Genomic DNA, 22,500 nt, shown 5'->3' on the forward strand with positions numbered 1-22,500 from the left:
TAGAATCACATGCAAAGAGGCTTCATCCAGACTGCTTACACCGAGAGAAGGAGGCGTCCTTACGTCATACGTTTTCTAACCTGTCCATTTTTTGTTGTGGAGAACCAACCCTCTCGGTGTCACTTTCCGCGGCGCTTAACACTTCGGAATTTCCTAACGGCGAACCCTTTTGTCAAACATGTCATATTCCTTCATCTCTATTCATCCCTTTCCCACACCCTCCAGCCACGCCAGCCCTCGAGCCGCCGCCTCTCGCCCTGCCTCGCCTTCCCTCCGCCTGTCTGTGCCACAGCATTAAGTGTTCCTTTTCTTCAGTCGGCCGTGCGCTGGGCTGCGAGGACGAGGGCCTGCTGAATGGAAGCTTAATGGCTAATCCTCCTTTGTCGGTGATGGAGTGTTTCTGTTGCTAACGAGATGATGAGATTTTAATCGGCTGGAATGAGGAAAGGTGTTTATTTTTCTCACGTTAATAGAGAAAATGTACTTGAAAGCGAAAAGGCGAGTCAATATTTACTAAAAAATTAAATGATTCACAAGAAAGTCGATGTAGTGTAACACCCATGCCATAAATTTGTCGGGCAGACCCCAACTGCGGCCGCTTTTCCGGGTTCGTAAAAATTTGTCGTTTCCCCATTCCGAGGAAGCGGAACTTTGAGAATGCAGTTTAATAAACTCAAAACCGAGAACAATATGTGGGCTCCTCGCGCTCCCCCCTTCGGGGCAGCGGAGCAACAATGACTGCGGTAAAAAGGTCTGTAATGTGGTAAAGGAGATAACAAAGGGCAGGTAAACTTCGAAAAATAATAAATGTGAGGTAACTTGAGGGGGTAAGTCTCACAATGGTGTAAGTCTTGGGCGCTCCCGAACACCGCTCTGTTACTGTCTGGCCGTCGCCGTAATCCCGCGCCACCGCCACCCTAGCGTTACTACCGCCATGTTATAATTACACTCTATTATGCTGTAGGATTACGGGGTTGTGACGTGGACCTGTTTATGTATAGACTTCGTTTGCTTTAGAAAAATTAGAGTACATCAGATTAAAAACGAGGTTTGTTTAGATTGACGAGGAATACCGTTACTTAGCTTGAGGTGAGGTAGAGGACGGTTATATTCCTTTCCGTTATTTGTATTTTTTATACTTGTAATGCCCGTAAGTCATCAACATTTCAACACCTCGGAGTTCCCCTCAACCTAGTTTTCCTTTATAAAACGACCCCATTGTTTGGCAAAGCGATCAGCTCCTCTCTTCCGGTGCGAAGCGTGATCCTCAGACGTCGGCTTCCCTTGCACTGAGCAACAAAAGCCGACGAGCACCCTTGAAAAATGAATCACGAACGTTTCGCGGAGAGCCGACTCATATGGTCATGTAAAGATCACGGCTTACCTGAAAAGGTCATTAGAAACACATGATCGATCGGTTGACATGGAGTTGATGCTTGTTAAAAAACCGTTATTTCTTTCTTTAGGGTGGTATAGATGCGAGGCCCTTTGGTAACAAAAGATGATACGCAAGTGTGACGGAGGAGGCAGGTGCCCCTCTCAAGGGTGCTCAGCAAACACTTGCTGGAGCTCTCGAGGAAATACCTTATTCAATACTAAAACTGCGGGGAATCTCTGCCTGTGGTCTATTTGGTTAGTGAAAAATCGTTATTGGTTAAAAGTGATGACCATGCGGACCCGCCCTCGAGCACCAATACTCCCATGGTCACAGCCGCGACTATCCTTGCTCCCTACCCCTTCGCCCGCCCTCCCGCCCCTCTCTGCCTTGCGCCCAGGTACTGCCCTTCCTGGGAACGGGAAATTCTTCTTTATGTGAAGATTATCCAGAGCAAACACACTTTAAATCTGGGTGCCAATGGAAACTGCCCAAGGTTCGTGTGCGTATATTCGAATGTCCGTCCACATGTGTTGCGGAAGGCGTTCGACCGTGTCCTTGAAACACCCCCTGAACTTGACCCTTGGAAATGGCGATGGTTACTTGTGGTCAGGCCCGGGGAGGAGACCCACCACTGCCAAGGTATGTGTTCCTCCGACAATAACTCTTTATTGCTGGACAAGGAAACAGCACATGCCTTCGCTTAACCCGAAGACGTAACAGACGTATGGACGAACCAGGAAGGAGACGGGAGAAGGAAAGGGAGTATCTGATGCAGTTGGCTGGCCGTTTCTTCCCTTCCGTGTCTCTCACAAACCGAAGGCTTTGGTTGTTACCCGCCAGGTCTGTTTTTTTTATGAGGAATGGAATGCTAAATCTGACACAGACTTATTGACTGACTCACTTCGTCAAGATGTAGTAATGGGAATTAATTGACACGTGCAACTTATTCACTCGATGCCTATGACACATCGTGACTCACTCCAGGCACGGTCGTTTTATTAATCTGGGATAACACGTGCTACACGCGTACAAGACGAACGAAGGTTCGTGAAGGAAAGAGAAGAGAGATGGGCAGAAGACTGACAGCGAAAATGAAAGGCGCCCTGCACCCGCAACATTATATACATTTCTCCTCGAGTCATGCATGTAGTAGCCACGGCGAAATTAACAACTGAAGTGACTTGAGAATAATGATAACAAATAATATTAAAAATGAATAGGAAGAACTAGAACCACGGCTTCCCCCACCCACACAGCAGGCCAACTTCCTGGCCGCCCTCACCCCCTCTGCTCGCCCCGCGCCATGGGGTCTGCTAGGGTAAATATGCTTGACTAAACAAATAGGGAGGAACTGTGGGAATCTCTTTTTAATGTGGAAAATAAACACTCTAGGTGGGAACAGTCGTGGGCGTTATTCCGAATGACGGCTTAGGCGTACCTGTCACTCTGTTTGCTTTTTTAACATGCCGCGAGTACTGTCTCCTCGAGATGCCTTGTAGGGGATCAGCCGGGGAATCTGTTCTGGGCCGTCAATGCAAGTGGGGGGATGTTGGGCCTCCGGGTGGGAGATGAGCAAATATTTTGTTGCTTCTTTTCTGTGGTTTGTTTGCTGTCACTTATTTCTGTTGTTATTTTTCCCACTCTTCATTTTCTTGTTTTTTCCCCCTATCTATCTGTCTCCCCCTCTACCTCCTCCTTTTCTCCCTCCTACCCCCTTCCTCCTCGTCCTTCTCCTCCTCCTCCTTCTCCTCCACCTCCTCTTCCATCTGCTTCTCCCTTTTCTCCTCCTACTCCTCCGCCTTTCTCCTTTTCTTTGTCGCTGCTAACCTTGAAGAACCCCATAAGGCATGTGACATATGGAGGTGCAGGTAGTGTGCGTTTGTTAACCTTGTAATGCATTCTTAAGCCGAACTAAAGGGCTGGTGAGTGAGAGGCCGGATCGTGGGCATAGGCCTATAATGCCCAAATGCCAGTCTGATGATAGGGATTTTCACCCTAAAGACCCTTTCTTGGGCTCCTGCTACGGGTAGAAGCGAGGGATTATTCTCGACCTCCGCCGGCCTCTCTGACACTTGATTTATTTTATTGCTTGTTCAAGAATAGGATCATAATGAACATCAAGTGAATTACCGAAGAAAAGGGCAATTTGTGGGTGATATTTTAAGCAGAGACGAGAAGAATGAAGACGTAGAGGCGGCAGGTTGGACGTCTCGGACCGGGAACGATCGGTTTTACGTATCAAAATGTGAGGCTGTGGAATACGTTATATGTTACGGGCGGAGAGAAACATGTGGGCGCCGTTTGCTTGAGAAATGTGATGTTAGATAATGGTGCAAGAAGAAGTGAACCCGTTTCAGGCGTCGGGGAATAATCATTCATATCGTTGGGGGAAATGTGTATGATCTAATTTGCATTGCCCGGCTCTTAGCTGGTTTTGCATAACCTCTGGGTCGGATGCAGACACGTGGCGGTTAGGAAATCATGGACATGTAAGTTTGCGAGAATTACGTTATGATGGGCGTTCATTTGTTTCGAGATGCGAGCAGAATTGCAGATTGCATTTGTAAGTACAGTAGTAATAGATTGTTTAGTTTCTTTTTGTTTCGCTCTCCCATAAAGCTCCTTTTCCCTCGGTTACTAGCATTTTTATGCGTGAATGGCTCTAACATATATGGGAGATATGATGCCATCTCCCGCCCAGGCCTCACCCCAGGACCACACCCATACAACCTACAATATCCCTTATACGGTACGTCAGCGAATGTACGTCTCTTCGTGCTACTCCAAAAAACCTCCCCGCTGGTTTATGATACGTGGCACAAAGTACGTATATATAGCAGATCCCTCTCCTATCACTAAATATCCTCGACGTTAATGAGTTTAGGGTCAACGACTGTCTTCTGCGACCCTCACGTCTCGGGGCCCATAGTTGAGCTCCGTTACCTCAACCCGACACGGAGGTAGTTTTTGTCCCCGGCTTCGTGATGGAGGTTAAAATGGGTCATCCTCCCTTCCTCTCTCGCCGCGTCGGGTCGCAGCGATCGTCTGAAGATAGAGGCAAAGGGTCAGTGCTGATTAAGTAACCCCGTCCGGGTGGTGGTATTGTGGTAGAAGCGAGTCGTGAGTCCAGCTTGTGTTTTAGTGCAGATCGGGTGAAGCCTTATTTACATGTCGCGCGAAAGATTGCCGAGCTGGAACCCGGATATAGTGCATACGGTCACGGACTCCTTTTTTCTCCTTAGATTTTGCCACAGCGTTTTGGTTGTAAATGAAGTGGGGTGGGGTAGTTCGTTTCTTTTCGCTGCCCTTTGTATATGGTATATGTTTATGTGCTTGTATTTTTTATGTGTTTATCTTTTGTCTAAATATTTGTTTAATTGTTTGTTGTTTATTTCCAGGTAAGGACTGATTCCCCACCCTTCGAATGGCGTGCAAACCTCCCGGTGAAGGTACAGTTGACGGAAGTCCCTCTTCGACAGCTCATGTTCACGGGTGTTGAGAGAGAGAGAGAGAACGAGCGCCCCTCACGTATTGCGTTATTCCGTCATCGGGCGTTCTTCTTGCTTTCTCTCGGGGGAGGGGGGGAGGGGGGTCATCTCGTGTTCCTCTCACTCCTTTCCGTTATCCTTTCACACGCAGCGTTGCGGAACCGCTCGAGTGTGTGGCTGACCCGCGCCTTACTTCCCCCTTGTTGCTTGTGCGCATGTGGTGGCGGGCACTCGGTCACGCTTGACCTGCTGCCTCTCTTGTCACGGGTCATGATAGGTCAGGCTGGGATCCCGCCAGATGGGAAAGGGTGGGAAGGCGAAGGGCGTTATATTAACACAGATTGGATGGGCGGGGCACCGGGCGTGATCTTGGTTATCTTCGTTATCATTCGATGCCGGTGAACAAACAAAAGAGGTGAAAGGTGGTATCAGGAATCTGGGGGAAGTAAATTGATACCAAGAAGAATCAGTGGACGTGGATAAGTGCTCTAATAGCGCGTAATTGCTTAAAATCAAATAGTTTGTGCCACTTTGTTATTCATGAGATTCAGAGATTATTTTGACTGTAATCTGGGTTGCTGGTACCCGCACCTCTTGAGGTAACTTTCACGTTGCAGGCGGCTCTTACAGTACTTATACAAAAATCACATTAAATAGAGATTTGTTGTTATTATGAAAAGTATGATTGTAATTATTATAATTACTATTATTATTGTTGTTGTTATTGTTTTTATTATTCATACAATTATTGTTGTTTTTATTATGATGATAATCATCATCATTGTTATTTTTGTTATTACTACTTCTACTTCTAGTACTACTATTACTACTATTTCTAATAATAACACTATTATTACTAGTAGTATTGCTATTGCTACTATTTTTTTACTTCTGCTATTGCTGCCACCCCGCGACTATTTTGATTTAACACATGACTAATATCATGAGCAACTGGCTTGGCAAGTGTACGAACAATTTCCGCTTGACATTTGGAGCAGGTAGAACAATATCGAAGCAATAAGGAGTTCATGATATAATGCCAGGTCATATAATGTCATACCTCCGTGCAAACTGGATATTAAGGGGAAAATCAAAACTTCATGCTAACAGGCTGTACTTGCTGGCCGTGTTTGTGCCCCCGCAGCGCCGCGTCGTCACTGGTTCCCGTGTGGTCGTGTGCTTGTAACCCGAGCTTTGTGCCTTTCTTGGAGACCCAATTATAGTCAGGGCGAAGCAGGAAGGTGCGCGGCTGTGAATGATGGTGACGGAGTGCGTGCGCGCGCCGGAAACAGGGTCGTCTGTCAACGAGGGGTCAAGTTCCACGCTCCGTTTGAGTTTGCTCGCTCTAGGGGGTACGTGATGCTCCTGGCCTGATTCGCGCCTCGGCTTGAAGAGAAAGCAACGCGCCATTGTTTTGAAGTTCCGTCGGTGTTAAACTCACGGGTCAAAAAAAGAGGAAATTGCAAGCACTCGGGGCCATCTGGAGTGCACGGCGCCGCTTCTTGAATCCTTCGCCGCCGCACCGGATGTCACGGCAATTTGTTCCGGCTCCTCCCAGCTTGTAGTGAGGAGCTCCGGTCATCTCGCAGGAACGGTCGCGGCGCCTCGAGCGTCTTCCGTCAACGCGGAGCTTTCTTGCAGCGAATGCGACGTCCTGCCTTGTCCCCGGAAAGTTCTGCTTCACCCAGACACTAAATGCAGTATATGTATAGTTGCATATACGGTATATCCTGTGTAGTCCTTGGGCAAAATGGGTTCCTAATGGTAGAGGACTTGGTTTACACCTTGTAATGGTCTACGAACGCAGTGATATATAGTCTGCTTGGGAGAACAGACCTTTAGTATCTGGCTGTGACAGGAGATATATCAAGAGCCCCCTCTTGCCACCCGCTCCGCATGGACATTCGCAGCCGGAAGAGATTATTGCAGATCCGAGCATCATCCTTTTAAGCCACGGCGTCGGTGGTCGGCGGCGGTATTTGCTGTGGCTGGGGTGGGAATGGAGCCTCGGCGCATGCAGGATGTGTAAGAGATATCTTGCAAAAGGGCTGTGTTCATGGCTGGTGTGCGGAAGCACTTGCGACGTGCATGTCCCCCTTTATTGATCACGTTTTATTTTTACTATTGTTTTTAAGAGTTTTTCTGTGGAAGAACTTTATCAAGAAATTAGTAATATCCTCTACGTATTTCCCATGACGTCATATCACTCTTATACTATCAGATAATTTTATTAAAATTTTATCGACATCAGCTGAGTAATGTATTCAGCCAGGCAATCAGCCCAAGTTGACGATTGTTTGGTTCCTGTGCCGCCAGCTTCGCACAGCCACTTCGCAAAGCAAAGAAAGCTCACATGACCAGGTACGAGCAGATGACGCAGCACGCGGCGGAACCGATCGATCCCGCAAATGCAGAAAAAAGTACATTCATATTGTCCAATTGCCGCCTTCCGAGCCGTAATGGCGATCGTAAGTAGGTGGAATAGTGTGTGTTTTGCGCCGTGAGAGGCCGCTGCGAGCCGCCCTTTCACGGAACTGCGTGACGGGATGGGCGAGTGACACTGCCTATAGTGAAAGTGTGTGTGTGCGCGTGTAGAAGCATTATTGTTACCAAGATACGACCGTTAGGCGAGTGACACTCGCGCACGCACAAGCAGACGCACACGCATGTGCACGTACACAAACACACGCGAGCACTTTAAACGTGTTACTGTATGCATCAGACTTTAAGAAGACAAAGTATTTTTTTAATCGATATGCATTTCTTTATCCTCTCTATTTGCATTTAGTCAGTAATCAAGTTGATATCGGCCAAAGTTGAAACCCACAGGACCCCCGCGGCAACAGATAAGCGCCTCTGCCATCAGAGCATTGCAACACAATTCCTAATATTGCGGTGATTGGCAAAGATGCGATCGTCTTGCGCCGGCGAACGAGCAGGATTGCATGCAGGGAATGAGAGCATCGCGAGCGAATTCTTAGGACAATGGAAGGAAATAGAAGTGAAGGTTTTCGAAAGCAAATGAAAACTGAAGTGAAAATCTCCTGCCTTGGGATTTGATGCGAAGGACAAGAAATACCAGACTGAAGTATCTCGGGCAGCCACGCCGCAAGCACCAGCCTCCCACTTCTCTCTCTCTCCCCTTCTCCTCCCCATCTCCCCATCACCCTCCTCTCCAGTCCCCCTCTTCCTCCTCTTCCCTGACGGTGCCGCAGGTAAAAGCGACCACTGATAAGGTCATGGCGGAGGCTGCGACTATGAATATGTAGTGGTCGGACAGCACAGTGACCCCTTGTGCGAATAACGATCGATGTCGGCGTGTCCTCTCGGGGTGCTTGGGACATGCAGGGAAGCAGATCACGTCGCCATTATTATGATTGTTGTTTTTATTATTTTTATTATGATTATTATTATTGTTGTTGTTGCAGTTGTTATTATTCTTGTTGCTATTATCATTATTATTATTATTTTTAATATTATTGTTGTTATTATTATTATTATTATTATTATTATTATTATTATTATTATTGTGGCTGTTATTATTATTGTTGTTGCTGTTATTATTTATATTATTATCATCATCATCATCATTACTGTTATTATCGTCATCATCCTTATTATTCTCGGAGGACTGTAGTGGTGCCGGTTTGGGAGGCGGTTTTCAGGACGAAAGCGGACAGGGAGCGCGGTGGCCGCGGACCCTCCCGGATGTTTATGAAAAGATAATGTTGGTCACGCCATACAACATTCACAAGACATTCGATTTCCGTTGAAGTAACAATGGCGGCATCGATGGCATTCAGGCGTTAACATTATCACGGGCGACTGCGCAGCGGCGGGATCGCCTGTTTAATTAGTGTTATAAGTCAGGACTTCCTGTGTTGGCCTCGGCGGTCCTGGCGGGGTTGGGTGGCGGGTACCCTTTGGGGGTGGGGGGGGGGGGCATCTATGGACTCCCAAACGAGACGAGATAGATTGATAGACTGATAATTATATGTATTGGGAGTGGGGTTATTGCTGGTTGCCGTAAATGTCAGCGCATTCGCGTAGAAAACCTATCCATTAAGAGGCATTGGTAATCCAGCAGAAGTATACACACGCAGGTTAATCCAAGCATTCATGATTTATCCTATTATGGTTCCCATGCTCCTTGGTTCGTCGGCAATTAAGTGGACTCGGGGAGACATGAACTGCGGCCTTTGCCATCTGTTTGCCGAAAGGAGGGGAAGTGGCGGGTAAAGTGAGCGCACGAGGGCGGAGCAGAGGGATAAGTTACTAATTATCTTCAGAAAGTCATTAGCCTTCGTGCACGTGTCTCCGCCGTCAAAATAAAGACCCCATGGAAACCACATTAGCCCCACGACGCCCGCAGCAGCAGCAGCAGCACCCCCCCTCCACCCTGCTGGCGCTGCAGAGTCAGCAGGAGCTTCCATAATCAGCAGCGACAACGTGAAGCAGGTGTGGTGGGATATGAAATTGCAGCTGCCAACCACAGGCGGCTCCCTGCTCGCCGCCTCCCGTCGCCCCGCTGCTGGTTCGCGCTGCTCCTGCTTGCCCGTCGTCTTGGCCGCTGCCTGCTCTCCCGCCTGCTCTCTGAGATGGTTATCCGTTCTTCATCTCGTGGTGGGATGTTGAGGAAGAGAAAAGAGAACGAGGGAGGAAGGGAGTGGGGGAGTGTAGGTTAGGTGAGGGGGAGGGGAGGAGAGACAAAGAGAGATAGTGTGATGGTGAGAGAGAGGGGAGGGATGGTGAGGGGGAGAGGGAGAGGGAGGGGGAGGGAGAGAGAGAGAGATGGAGGGGGAGAAGGAGAGAGAGAGATGGAGGGGGAGAAGGAGAGAGAGAGATGGAGGGGGAGAAGGAGAGAGAGAGATGGGAGAGAGAGAGAGAGAGAGAGAGAGAGATATATATATATATATATATATATATATATATATATATATATATATATATATATATATATATATATAAGAGAGAGAGAGAGAGAGAGAGAGAGAGAGAGAGAGAGAGAGAGAGAGAGAGAGAGAGAGAGAGAGAGAGAGAGATGGAGGGGAGAGGGAGAGGGAGAGGGAGAGAGAGAGAGAGAGAGAGAGAGAGAGAGAGAGAGAGAGAGAGAGAGAGAGAGAGAGAGAGAGAGAGAGAGATGGAGGGAGCAGAGAGAGAGAGAGAGAGATGGAGGGGAGGGAGGGAGAGAGAGAGATGGAGGGGGAGGGAGAGAGAGAGAGAGATGGAGGGGGAGGGAGTGAGAGAGAGAGAGATGGAGAGAGAGAGAGAGAGAGAGAGAGAGAGAGAGAGAGAGAGAGAGAGAGAGAGAGAGAGAGAGAGAGAGAGAGAGAGAGAGAGAGAGAGAGAGAGAGAGAGAGAGAGAGAGAGAGAGATGGAGGGGAGAGAGGGAGAGGGAGGGAGAGAGAGAGATGGAGGGGGAGAGGGAGAGAGATGTGGCATGCATGTTTGTATTACATGTCTCCTTTTACGTTTTACGTGTATATCTTTACTATCTCATTGTTCTGCAATGTTTACCGAAATCAGCAGTGAGTCCTAAGAATATTCTATCATTTACTAATACACTCGAACGTTGCAATGTAGAACTTTCCGCAAACGACAATAAGGCCAGCAACTTCCTGTAAAACACATCAGCCATTGTTTCAACACCTAGCGTCCTTTCAATATTACATCACGGCGTTGCACAAGCAGGGGCGATGCAAAATGAACGTACAAATGCGCTCTGGCGTTCTTCACTTGTTTCCTTTGTGTGGCGGCTCCTATTATAACTCCTTCTTTATTCCCCGATGCTATTTACAATCACCGAACGCACGCGACCCGGTGTTCTGTTGCACGTCGAATATTTATCTCGTTTTCTTTTTTCCTTCTTTTTATTATTTTTTTTTTTACAAGACACACAAGCTTCAAATGGCTGAGCGGCGAGACGCAACTCGTTTCTGTAGACGTCGCTTACCTTCTAGAAACGACTCGAGAGGTCGGTGGCGTCTCATGCCGAATGCAGGGCGATGAGAGCCGAGGATTTCCTTCTCTGAATCCTGAGAGGTGGTCCTGGGGGCGGTACGGGGAGGAGGGGGAGGGGGTGTAGGAGAAAGGAAGGGGAAGGGGGAGAATGAGATGGAAAGGGGTGGGGGACGCGAGGGGGGGAAGAGGGAAGGGAGAGACAAAGAGGGAAGAAAAGGAAGGAGGAGGAGAGGGAAGGGAAAGGAAGAGAGAAGGGCTGAGGGGGTAATGAAGAGGAAGAGAAAGAAGAAGAGATAGCAGAAAGAAGCGAACGAGGAGGAGTAGCAGAAAAAAACAAAAGAGAGGGAGGGTTGCCGAAAGAAGAGGAAGGTTGAAGAGTAACAACCGAATAAGTAAGGGGAACATCAGAAGAAAGAGTTGAGAGAGGAAAGTTGAAGGAAGGAGAGGGAGAGGAGAAGGTAGTCGTTCTCCAAGTGTTCCCTTATTTGGTTTGCGAGTTGAAGCTCCGTCGGATCCTTCATGGACGGATGATAATGTAGGCCTCCGTTTTCTTTTTTTATGGGCGAGGTTCCTTCACACTGGCGCAGGGCTCGATGTTTCACGAGGTGAATAACACTTTCATTGTTAATGTGTTTCGTATGTAGTTTTGATGAGATTCCCATTTGTATTCAAACAGCAGTTTTGACGGGGATTTCCCGTGAGCGCGGAGGCATTTCTATTGATCAAAACCCTGTCAGATAGCGAGGAAAAGTTAAGCGCTCGCAAGGGTCTCGATTTGATTGCCTCCAAGAACCGCGATCAGATTCACATCGGAGATTAGCGCTCAGTAATGCTCTTCGAGATAAGCCATTGAATGTCAAGGATGTTTAAAGATTCTTTTTCCACTCTGCTTGCAAGCGCGTTCGAGTGGAGTGTTCATATTCGACCAGTTATCCCAGCTGTTCAACAGGTGTTCAGCATGCGATGTTTCGAGTTTTTTTCTTTTCTTTTCCTTTCTTTCTTTCACAATCAGCAATATTTCACATTTTGAAAACTGATTGTTCTAATGTTCTTATCTACAAATTCCTATTGGAAGATTTCAGTCATCTCAACCTTGATATATGTAAAATGCTTATGCATGCAGTTGTTTCATTCATTATGAGAGCACTGCATGAACAAGGAAATTAGAATCTGCAGCACTTTATCGCGGCGAAATAGAGCACGGCATTCCTTCAGCATTCATTCCGGAATATATGTGTTGACGCAGCTGATCGGAGCTTTCCGTGGTTAGCACAGGGTGGTTCTCACCCGACGTGTCGAGGCAGACAGCGCTCCTCTTCCCGCCACAGATACCATTTCTCTCTCTCTCTCTCTCTCTCTCTCTCTGTCTCTCTCTCTCTCTCTCTCTCTCTCTCTCTCTCTCTCTCTCTCTCTCTCTTTCTCTCGCTCTCTCTGTCTCTCTCTCTGTCTTTCTTTCTCTCGCTGTCTCTTTATCTATGTATCTATCTATCTATATCTGTTTATCTATCTACTTATCGTCATACATCTATATCTACATATCTTCATATATCTATATATCTATATCTACATATTTTCATCTATATATATTTCTCTCTCTCTCTCTCTCTCTCTCTCTCTCTCTCTCTCTCTCTCTCTCTCTCTCTCTCTCTCTCTCTCTCTCTCTCTCTCTCTCTCTCTCTCTCTCTCTCGTATCTATCTATCTATCTATATATCTATCTATATCTGTTTATCTATCTATATCGTCATACATCTATATCTACATATCTTCATATATCTATATATCTATATCTACATATTTTCATCTATATTTCTCTCTCTCTCTCTCTCTCTCTCTCTCTCTCTCTCTCTCTCTCTCTCTCTCTCTCTCTCTCTCTCTCTCTCTCTCTCTCTCTTATATATATATATATATATATATATATATATATATATATATATATATATATATATATATATATATATATATATATATTTAATGTATATCAGTATCTCTTCCATACCCTCTCCCTGTTCCTGATCATCTTTCTCTCTCCTTCTTCATTCCCGCCATCATTTTCCCTTTCCACTCTATCCCTATTCCTCTGCGTCTCTCTTTCTCGCTCTCTCGCCCTCTCTCTCGCTGACATTAACACGCTTGGGTTTTCCTGTTGCCACTGAAACAGAAAACCAGACAGAGCTTCGTGCTTGTACCATAGGCTGCTTTTGAGTCTGCTGTGGCGTGTTGAAGCGAGGCGGCCACGTGGCGGGCGAGGGCGCAGGACCAGGCAGCAGCGGGCGGAGGGAGAGGAAGAGGACCACCGAAGCCTTTTCCAAGGGGCGTGACAGACCCTTGTGTGATTTATTCGACGGAGTGCAGGCGAAGAGAACCAGCGCCATAGTGGAACGGAGGATGAGAGAACCGGTGGCGGCCAAATCAATATTTTGTCAGCAGCTGCCCGGTGCGGGGGTTATGGTTGAACTACGGAGTGAAGGTGGCTGACGGAATCGAGGAATTGTTGTCATCAGTATTTGTAAGCAACTTGAGGCCGCATATGGCCAGCATGGAAGACTAGCATTGTATGACATGGCTGTTGTCGCTGTAGAATAAATATTGATATTACGACCAGCGTAAAGAGTGAAATTAGAATGAATGACATCATAAAGAGAATTTCCTTTCATGTCAGATTGATCTCATTCACCAACGCGGAAATAATTAACGCATATGTGAGGTCATCAATTATTACGCATCTTACGGTACTTCATAATTGGCCTGATAATTAATTAAAGCCGAGCGCGAAAATCTCCGCCCTTTGCCTCCCCTCGTTCCTCGAATGTCCCGAGGGCGAGGGGAGTTCACCCTTCGTGTGTGTTTTAGGAGGCGGAGAAACGAGCGTAATCGAGATCATGCATGAGGTTATTTACGCATTATTGTGAAGAATTCAGCTGTTACTGGATCGTGTGTTAAATGTTCTATCAGGGGTTCTTTATTTTACTTTGTGGCTTTGGTTTACGTCTGTTTACAAAAGTCGGGATCAGTTTGATTGCAGAAAAACGCTCGATATTCATTAGTTTGGGTGAGATTAATATCAGTGGGCAACTCACGGGGAAGATGCGGCTGGAGAACACTCGCGAAAGAGTTATACGTAAGAACGTGTAATTCCCCCAATTATGCATGCTCGCAGAACTTTCCCCGCGATCGGTTACCCCCGGCGGCGACCCCATCGAGAGACGGCGAGAAAGTTACGTCTTGTGGTGAGGGCGGCCCGGGATGAGGGACAACTCATAACACAAGATGATGAGTGTCTCAGCCCCCTCCCCCTCCCTCTTGTACCCCCTACCCCCCACCATCCTCATCCTTCCCTCTCCCCCCAGACACCCTTCATCCTCTAAGGTCTCTTAATTAATGTAAGGGTGAGTATTACACTCCCACGCGCTGTTATGGTGAAACAAGTGATGAGGTCATGTCAGGTCGCGCGAGGGGTCAGTTTTTGGACCTCCAGGTGATTTCCCCGCTGTTCGGGTTGATGGGGGTTGTTGATGGATGATGTAAAGTGAGATAACCGCCTGGCTTAATCTTTACCGGAAATCTCTCTCACGCAGGTTTGAATTGTTCTTTGTAGAGTAGTCACTTGTCTGTTAAGATTTTCCAGCTGTGTGTTGATGGTGTTTTGTATTTATGATCGTTATTACTTCTTCCGTTTGTTTATGAAGTATTGAATATGTGTGATTCTTTTTTATATGAGGGATCATATTTCTTACTGGTCCTATATGAAGATGCAAATGATGCTATTGGTTTTAAACTCTCCGTATATATACGTGGTTTTGTGTGCGTGCGCTTGGCCGTCCGTGCGAGTATGTGGAAGTCTTCTATCATTCTTGTTACGTACTGCACACCATGCCATCTTCTACAGTGACGGTGCTTGTCAGAGTAAAGTGTATGCCCAGTCAAAACCATTCCACAGCCCACTACAACGAGGCCGGCAAACACCCTAACCGCTACAACAACATCCTTAGTGGTCAAGATACAGGCCACCTGTGTTCCTCTTGTGTAAGACGTTTGTGTGCGTATGTCAGTACCTTGTTTACCTTTTGATTCATCGTTATGCCATGTGTACTTAGCCGCTCGCTGGGTAGTAGGAGATTACCGGCGCATGCGTGTTTTCTAACAAGCACAAGCACTTGGAGACAGCGTGTACATCGGTCACACCATGAGATGTCTGGCTTCAGTAGGAATCCAGGATGTTGCATAATAAAGAGCATGTTGTGTGTCATGATGGCCGGTGAGGAGTCGAGGTGGGCGAGAGCGGGGGGTGAGCCTGAATAGGGGCCTGTTTACTGATGCATCATCATCGAACTTCTTCATGAGGCCCCTGCTCCCCAGTCCCCCTCCCCCTAACAAGCAACACTGGGAATGGGCATCGCCCTTACCCTTCCTTCACTGCCCGCGCTCCCCGCCCGCCGGCCGGACACAGGCAGTCACGTGGTACTGTTAATTTAACGGTTTTTCCGATGTTATCGAGGCGGTGTGAAATGTAATTCCGTTAGATGCAGCCTCTTAGCGTGGACATGAGGCTGATTTATCGATGCTCTGCTCAGATCACTTGGTTCTTGCGTTTTTTTATCTTCTTTTTTCTTGTACTTGGGTGATTGGGATGGGCTGATGTGAAGTGGTGTTTATGTTTGCGTTTTCTAGGCATTTTTCAAAGGTTTTGTTGTGTTATAGCGTGAAATAATTTTCATTTTAACGCACGTGCGTGTTATTAAAAATCCTTATCGTTTTTATGAGTGTTTGTTTAAGTCTGAGGGAGAGAGTGATAACTTTCGTGGCCACACAAAACGCCAGCTAATACTTATTTTTTTCCACTATCCCCACAGCGGCACCTGGAGAAGGGCGGGTCCCTGCTGCAGGAGGCGGCGGCGCCCTCGGCCGAGACGGAGCCCAGCGTCAGGGAGTTGGCAAGGGCGCTCCACCTCCACCTGACGCAGTTCACCGAGCGCCTCCACCACACCCGCGACCGCCTCGAGGACACCGCGAGATGCTACCACCTCCTGGACAAGGTAACGTCTTGGCTTCTCAAGAGTAACAGGTGCGCACATGCACACCTGTACACACACAGAGAGACTCACGTATTGTCTCTCTCTCTCTCTCTCTCTCTCTCTCTCTCTCTCTCTCTCTCTCTCTCTCTCTCTCTCTCTCTCTCTCTCTCTCTCTCTCTCTCTCTCTCTCACACACACACACACACACACACACACACACACACACACACACACACACACACACACACACACACACACACACACACACACACACACATTTCCTACCGCCTGTACACAGTATTTCCTGAACCTCCCGGCTAGTCCGTTTGAAATCTGAGGTACTTGAAAAAGTCGGGTCGAGCGACGTAGGTGCCATACGGGCGTCAAAAAGAGATATTTACAATCTACGTGAGAGTATTACGGAAGCATTTGTTCGTGCTCGTCGCGGACATTCTTGGTGACGCTGGACGCACACACCCGATTCTTATCATTCCTCTGGGTATTTCGAAAGAGTATAAGCGGTACATAACGTTGACAGGAGGACTTGTTCGGAATGCTGACACATTTTTTCACCCAACATTGCCGGGAAATCTTGCGTTGTTGCTGTGTAGAAATGTGATATTTCATTCTTAGAAGGCGAAGTGGCGAATTCGAAGGCTTTTTTCCCCCTGGTCCGTTATTGTTTGGTCAACTTTCTCCTTTACGTGTCATAAATCACGGAGAATATTGTTGAGGCGCGTGTTGGTTGCCCAGCCGACTTTCCTCGTCTCTCCTTAGTGTGGTTGTGTGACCAGCCTGACCCCGGCTAATCATTCTTTTCATAATTAAGTGGTTCCTCGTGGACAATGGCGCAACTGCCTTCACCACTTAGGCTTAAAACACTCCCTTTTTTAGAAAGTCTTTTCACGTTCGTGCACTCTCCATTATGACTGTAAACCCCTCTAAGGATAAGGGAGAAACCCCTCCATTAGGCAGCCTGCGCCGCCTTGACCCCGCGAGCCAGACGGGGACCAACAGACGGCGGAGAACAGACAACTTCGGGGAAACAAAAGAGGCAACAAACCCACCCTTTCATTAACCCATTGCCGTAACCATGGCAACGGGAGGAGACTCGGGACTTCTTTAAGGGTGCGTATGTGTGACGAGCGGGACCAAGTAATTATCATATCTAGCCAGTGTGGTCGGGGAAGTGAGGAGGTGAGGAGGGGTCACTCTCGAGTCTGTCTGGTGATCTGGTGAGCTCAGTGGCGCGTGGAGAAAATACTCGCATTTGTTGTGGATCCGCTGGTGTTATTTTTCTTCCGAATATTAGTGAGACGAGTGATCATTGTGATTATTTTCATGATTTTAGTGTTGCGGTCGAGAACGTGCTGTTTAGCGGAATGACTTCAGGTTGTGAAGTGTGACGGGGAATGTGTCCGTCGTGATGAAACATTGTGCAGAGCGGACGGCCAGAGATTAGGCGGACACGGATGGGTCACGTCCAAGGAGGAGTTGAGGCGAGCGGAGAGAAAATATGCCAGGGATGCGAGGAACGTTATGCTAGTGCGACCGTTAACGTATATCGGCGCCTCTGCTTGCCGCTCGTAGTTATGTGGAGTCATCGCCAAGCAACCGCATCGGCGCTCGGTAACGAATATGGTAAAGTATCATCTGCATCTCTTATCCTTTTCTGTCTCCTGCCTCCTTAATAAACTTGTTTTTGTCCCCTTCCTCTCCCAAGACGCGAAGGACCCGTGGGGGTTAAGTCATCAAAACAAAAGGCGAAATAAATGGGGGTCAGCCGTCTGATGAATCACGTGGTGACCTTTCAGACCTCTGGCAGGGTTGCCAGCGATGCGCTCCGGGCCGGCAGGCAGGGTTCCCAACGATAGCTTAGAGGAATATGATCCCTTTTTAGCCCTTTTTTGCACGCATGGAAACTGTAGGCTTATCCTCGGCGCGGACAGACTGAATTCCAGTCGCAAATGGAATATTTTTTTGCATCGCGGGAGAAGAAGAAAAAAGAGGGAGGTGAAATGTATGGGAAATACCTCTCGCAAAGAACCCTCTCTCTCTCTCTCTCTGCGATTTTCTCGACGTCCATTAGTTTAGACGGAGACGGTTGGCCAGACGCGGAAAAAAGAGGAACGAAAAAAAATCCGCCATGACTCTGCCGGGTCAGGGAGGCGGGCTGGAGATGGAATTAGAGACGTTATTAATGTTCGGTGATAATATCTTGAATGGTTGTGAGGGAGGCATGGCGGCGTTGGGAGGTGCTCTCTCCTGCGGAAAGGAACGTCATTATGATGCTGGCCAGACGCTGTCATTCAGGGAGAGAGAGAGAGAGAGAGAGAGAGAGAGAGAGAGAAAGAGAAAGAGAGAAAGAGAAAGAGAAAGAGAGAGAGAGAGAGAGAGAGAGAGAGAGGGAGGGAGGGAGAGGGGGGGTAGAGAAGGACAGAGAGAGTGAGTGAGTGAGTAAGAGAAAGAGAGAGGAGGCAGATAGACAGAGAATGATTGCACTGGCGTATGTGCTTGCTTGTATATCCGTATACATTTACATTTATTTGTTCGTCTCCCTTAACTTCATTGTTAAAACTCACGCGATCAGTTTTAAACTTCTATCGAGAGATGTGTCTTCTATCACAGTGACCTAGAAGCAACCTATGATAGATGGAGGGGGCGTGACCTCATCTTCGATAGACGGCCCTGCGTGACCCCGCCCATTTACCATCAACATTACGCGCTGTTTACATTAGATAAGTTCCCTACGTGGTCTCGAGGTAAGACTTATTACTTCCTTTAGAGCCTTTGACTGTGAGGGATAGAACGTGAACAGAAGGGGCTTAGAGATACAAATAATCGAAACATAATGAATCACGAGTGAATCATTAAAGAAACATCGACTGCAAGAAAAGGATGTGCATGTTCAGTTAGCATATGTGATATAACATGCGCTCTTAAACACCCCTTACATTATCATGTAAATATTCTTTGCCATTACAAGGCCAAAGCAGGCACAGGGTATCGCGTCCATCTCTCATCTCCCTCCTTTCCAAATATCTGTTTCCTGGTTACGTCACACCTCTCTTCCCTGGCTGTCCTTTCTCTCTCCTTCTCGTGACTCATTCATTCGCCTATCTCTCTTATCATCGCCCCTCCTCAGCGCGGCGCCCCTTGCCCATCTCGATAGCAACCGTTCCGCCGCTTATCTCGCCATGAAGATCTTCGGTAAGCCGTTTCGCTGCTACTTAACATGAGTTCTTCGCACGCACCTATTTGAGGTATTTGCATAATGCGCTGTGTCGGCTGCGTGTTTACTACTACTTTTATTTTTTCGTATTAGTTGAGTTTGGGGTTATAGTCTGTAGGGTTTGTTTTTTGTATAATCGAATGATTTGCCGCTCTTTTCTTCTTCTTTTCTTTTCACCTTTTCTGTTCTTCTCACTCCTTGTGCCTTTGTTTTCTATTACTTGCATTTTGTCCATTCATAGTTACTCTTTCGCTCCTCGGTCGATTGCGTTTTCCGCCAGTCCTTCCCCGACCAGTAAAGAAGACATAAGCACGAAACAGCAGCGCCGTCGGCCCAGGACACAAAGCGGAGAGCCAGAATCGGGCCCAGAAGCGCTCGAAAGGCGGGTCGGCGAGGGTGACGATGACCCTCCTGCCGTGGCATCTCCTCGCGGCCCTCATATGGAGTGTAAATGGAGGGGCAACCGTCCCGAAGTGGTCCAACCATTGTCTCGCGACGCGATAGTCATCTGTAGCTCCAAAGTCTGCCCTGCCCTCGGGGGCCGTTGTGGCGGCCGAGACTTTATGGGTGACATTCTTTGCTCAGTCGTTTTCCATGTTGAGTGCGAGGGAAAGGGAGGCGGCGAGTGATTTCCGGCGAGTACGCGCGGGTGCGGGAGGAATTCAAGGGAGAGGAAAAAAACGCTGCTTGAGTTTTTTTTTCATAAGTGATTAGCAAGTGAAGGCTCGAGACTTATTGCCTGGTAACCTGAGACTCGCCGCCTGGACGGGTCTTGTGAGCAGGTGCACTCACCTCGCGCTCGATCCTCTCTGCTTCCGTCTGGAGGCCTTTTAGTTTTAAAACTGTAAATAGGCATGGCGCAGGGAATTCTAGTCTATTCTTATTGCTTGAGGTGTGGGACTTGCGGGTACCAAGCTGATATGGAATGATACGCTTATCACTCCAGGTCAAGAAGTTTCAAACCGCAGGAAGGCAAGGACCGTAGTGGTAGGAGGCAGACGAGAGAATATATTTTTTTTAAACACGAATTCCCCAGTTGACCTATCTCACTCACTTAATACCACCCAACAACCACAATGAAAAGCTGCACGGGGACACCTTGCCATTAGACAGTTACAAGTGCGTCTGTCTGGCATTCCCTTCCACGACGTCCTACATCGAATAGGCTTTATGGTATAAAGTCCTCCAACGTAATGGGCCGTGAGTTTACTGGAGAACTTCTCAAGACGTATCGCGTGATGAGGATGCTTATGCGTCGTAGGAGAGAGACGGCTCATTGACCACATTCTGCTCCACTTCCAATACTTCGTAGTGGCGCTGGTCGAAGTAGTAGTAGTTGTTGGGATCTTTATCACTAGTTGGAGAAGCTAGAATAAACAGACAAACGTGTATTTACCAGAGTTTTGACTGGATTTTTTTAAAACATGATAAAGGATTATGATTTTTTTCTTTTTGCTTTATTTTGTGTTTTATGGATTATTACTCGAGTGAGTCGCCAAGTCAAAGTGGGTTCAGGCTCTAGGCTTCATTAACCCCGACCAAACAATCCCAGAACCAGTTTCGCCGTCATTATCCTATTGGTGTAGCTACGAGACTGCTGGGGACTGGGAGAGGGGGGGGGGGGGCACGCTCGTACCCGCCCTTCTGCCTGGCTTATCGGTCCGGGAAGGGCATTTGTGGCCTCGTTAAACCCCTTCCTTTGATACCCGTGTGTCTGCCGGGCTTGCACCTGCCCACACCTGTGTCATCGGCTCGAGTGTACCAGTCTGCCTTCGCTGACAGCCTTCCTTTGAGCTGTTTACTTGTTCGTTTAGAGCGGTTTTTGTTGGTTTCTTTGTTAGAGTTTTTCGTTTCTTTGCTTTGGGGAGGTGTATTAAGACGGGGTGCAAGTACCTTTGTCGACGGGGGGAAAGCTACATTTTTTCCTCATTGCCACGACCGTTTTGGGCGAAGGCGGGGTGGGTTAAGGTCGTGATATTCGTTTTGATATACGATTCGGCCATATTTGTATTTGGAAGTCGGAAGTGAGCAGGGTTGATAATCGTCTCTATAGAATAGGGGTTTTGGAGATAAGTGTTTCTACACGGCGGGTTCTCGAGACAGGTTGACCTAGGGAGCAAGGAAGGGCGCGAGGGTAGATCTCTCCAGCAGCCAGGGTCTTCATCATGGTCATTGGCAGATATTAATAGTCATAACGCGATGGTCGGCCAGGGGGCGCTCAGGACACGTGAGGGGAAAGCGCGGAGACACTCACACATACACACACAATCGGTTTCTCTCACTCTCGTGCTCTCACGCTCTCTCTGTCTGCCTGTATGCCTCTCTCTCTCTCCCCTCTTTCTTTCTCCCTCCCTCCCTCCCTCCCTCTCTCCCTCCATCCCTCCGTCCCTCCCTCCCTCCCTCCCTCTCTCTCTCTCTCTCTCTCTCTCTCTCTCTCTCTCTCTCTCTCTCTCTCTCTCTCTCTCCCTCCCTCTCTCCCTCCCTCCCTCCCTCCCTCCCTCCCTCCTTTCTCCCTCCCTCCTCTCCTTCCCTCCCTCCTTCCCTCCCTCTCCCTCCTTCCCTCTCTCTCCCTCCTTCCCTCCCTCTCTCCCTTTCTCTCTCTCCCTCCTTCCCTCCCTCTCCCTCCTCATCCCCCCCCACACACAGAATGGTCAGTATCGCCGACGGATAGCAAATTGACCATATGTGGCTTTTACATATTCATACCCGAGCACCGTCTGAAATGCTCTCGAAATGGAGATGAGCTCTTAAGTTTCCCCCGATCCTCAAAACGCAACTTGAATGCAAATGTGGATATTAATGGCTCTGCTACGTTAATTAGTGTGTATTGGGAGGTGGTCTAGCTTTTGAAAGGAGACGTGTGCCTCTTTCTTGTGTGCATGTGGACAAGTGGGTCACGGATGTCTGATTGATAGGCAGTCATGCATTCGAGGGGAGACGCACGTTCGGATTGACAAGCTTATTGGGATGATTTCGCGAATGGGGGTCGTGTATTTCTCTCTCTCTCTCTCTCTCTCTCTCTCTCTCTCTCTCTCTCTCTCTCTCTCTTTCTCTTTCTCTTTCTCTTTCTCTTTCTCTTTCTCTTTCTCTTTCTCTCTCTCTCTCTCTCTCTCTCTCTCTCTCTCTCTCTCTCTCTCTCTCTCTCTCTCTCTCTCTCTCTCTCTCTCTCTCTCTCTCTCTCTCTCTCTCTCTCTCTCTCTCTCTCTCTCTCTCTCTCTCTCTCTATATATATATATATATATATATATATATATATATATATATATATATATATATATATATATCATTATCTCTCTCTCACTGGCTCTCGAGAGACGCTCCCGGTAGATAAATGAAAATTGGGGTTGGGTGGGTGGCTGACGGTTCGGATTCATGCGGTGGAGAGTGCGAGACGCCATGTGGTCAAGTGGAAGAGGCAGGGTCACTTT

At 47.8% G+C, this 22,500-nt stretch overlaps 1 protein-coding gene across 1 annotated transcript in view; it reads left to right on the top strand.

The window, feature by feature from the left end:
* The window catches only part of LOC113828664 (puratrophin-1), a 374,753-nt gene that overhangs the window by 335,167 nt on the left and 17,086 nt on the right, over positions 1–22,500 (top strand). The window contains exon 10 of the mRNA XM_070136620.1: positions 15,679–15,861. Within this exon, the coding sequence (XP_069992721.1) occupies positions 15,679–15,861 (183 nt within the window). The remainder of the gene's footprint in view (positions 1–15,678; positions 15,862–22,500) is intronic.

This window comes from Penaeus vannamei, chromosome 22 (genome assembly GCF_042767895.1).
Source record: "Penaeus vannamei isolate JL-2024 chromosome 22, ASM4276789v1, whole genome shotgun sequence".
Taxonomy (NCBI): Eukaryota; Metazoa; Arthropoda; class Malacostraca; order Decapoda; family Penaeidae; genus Penaeus; species Penaeus vannamei.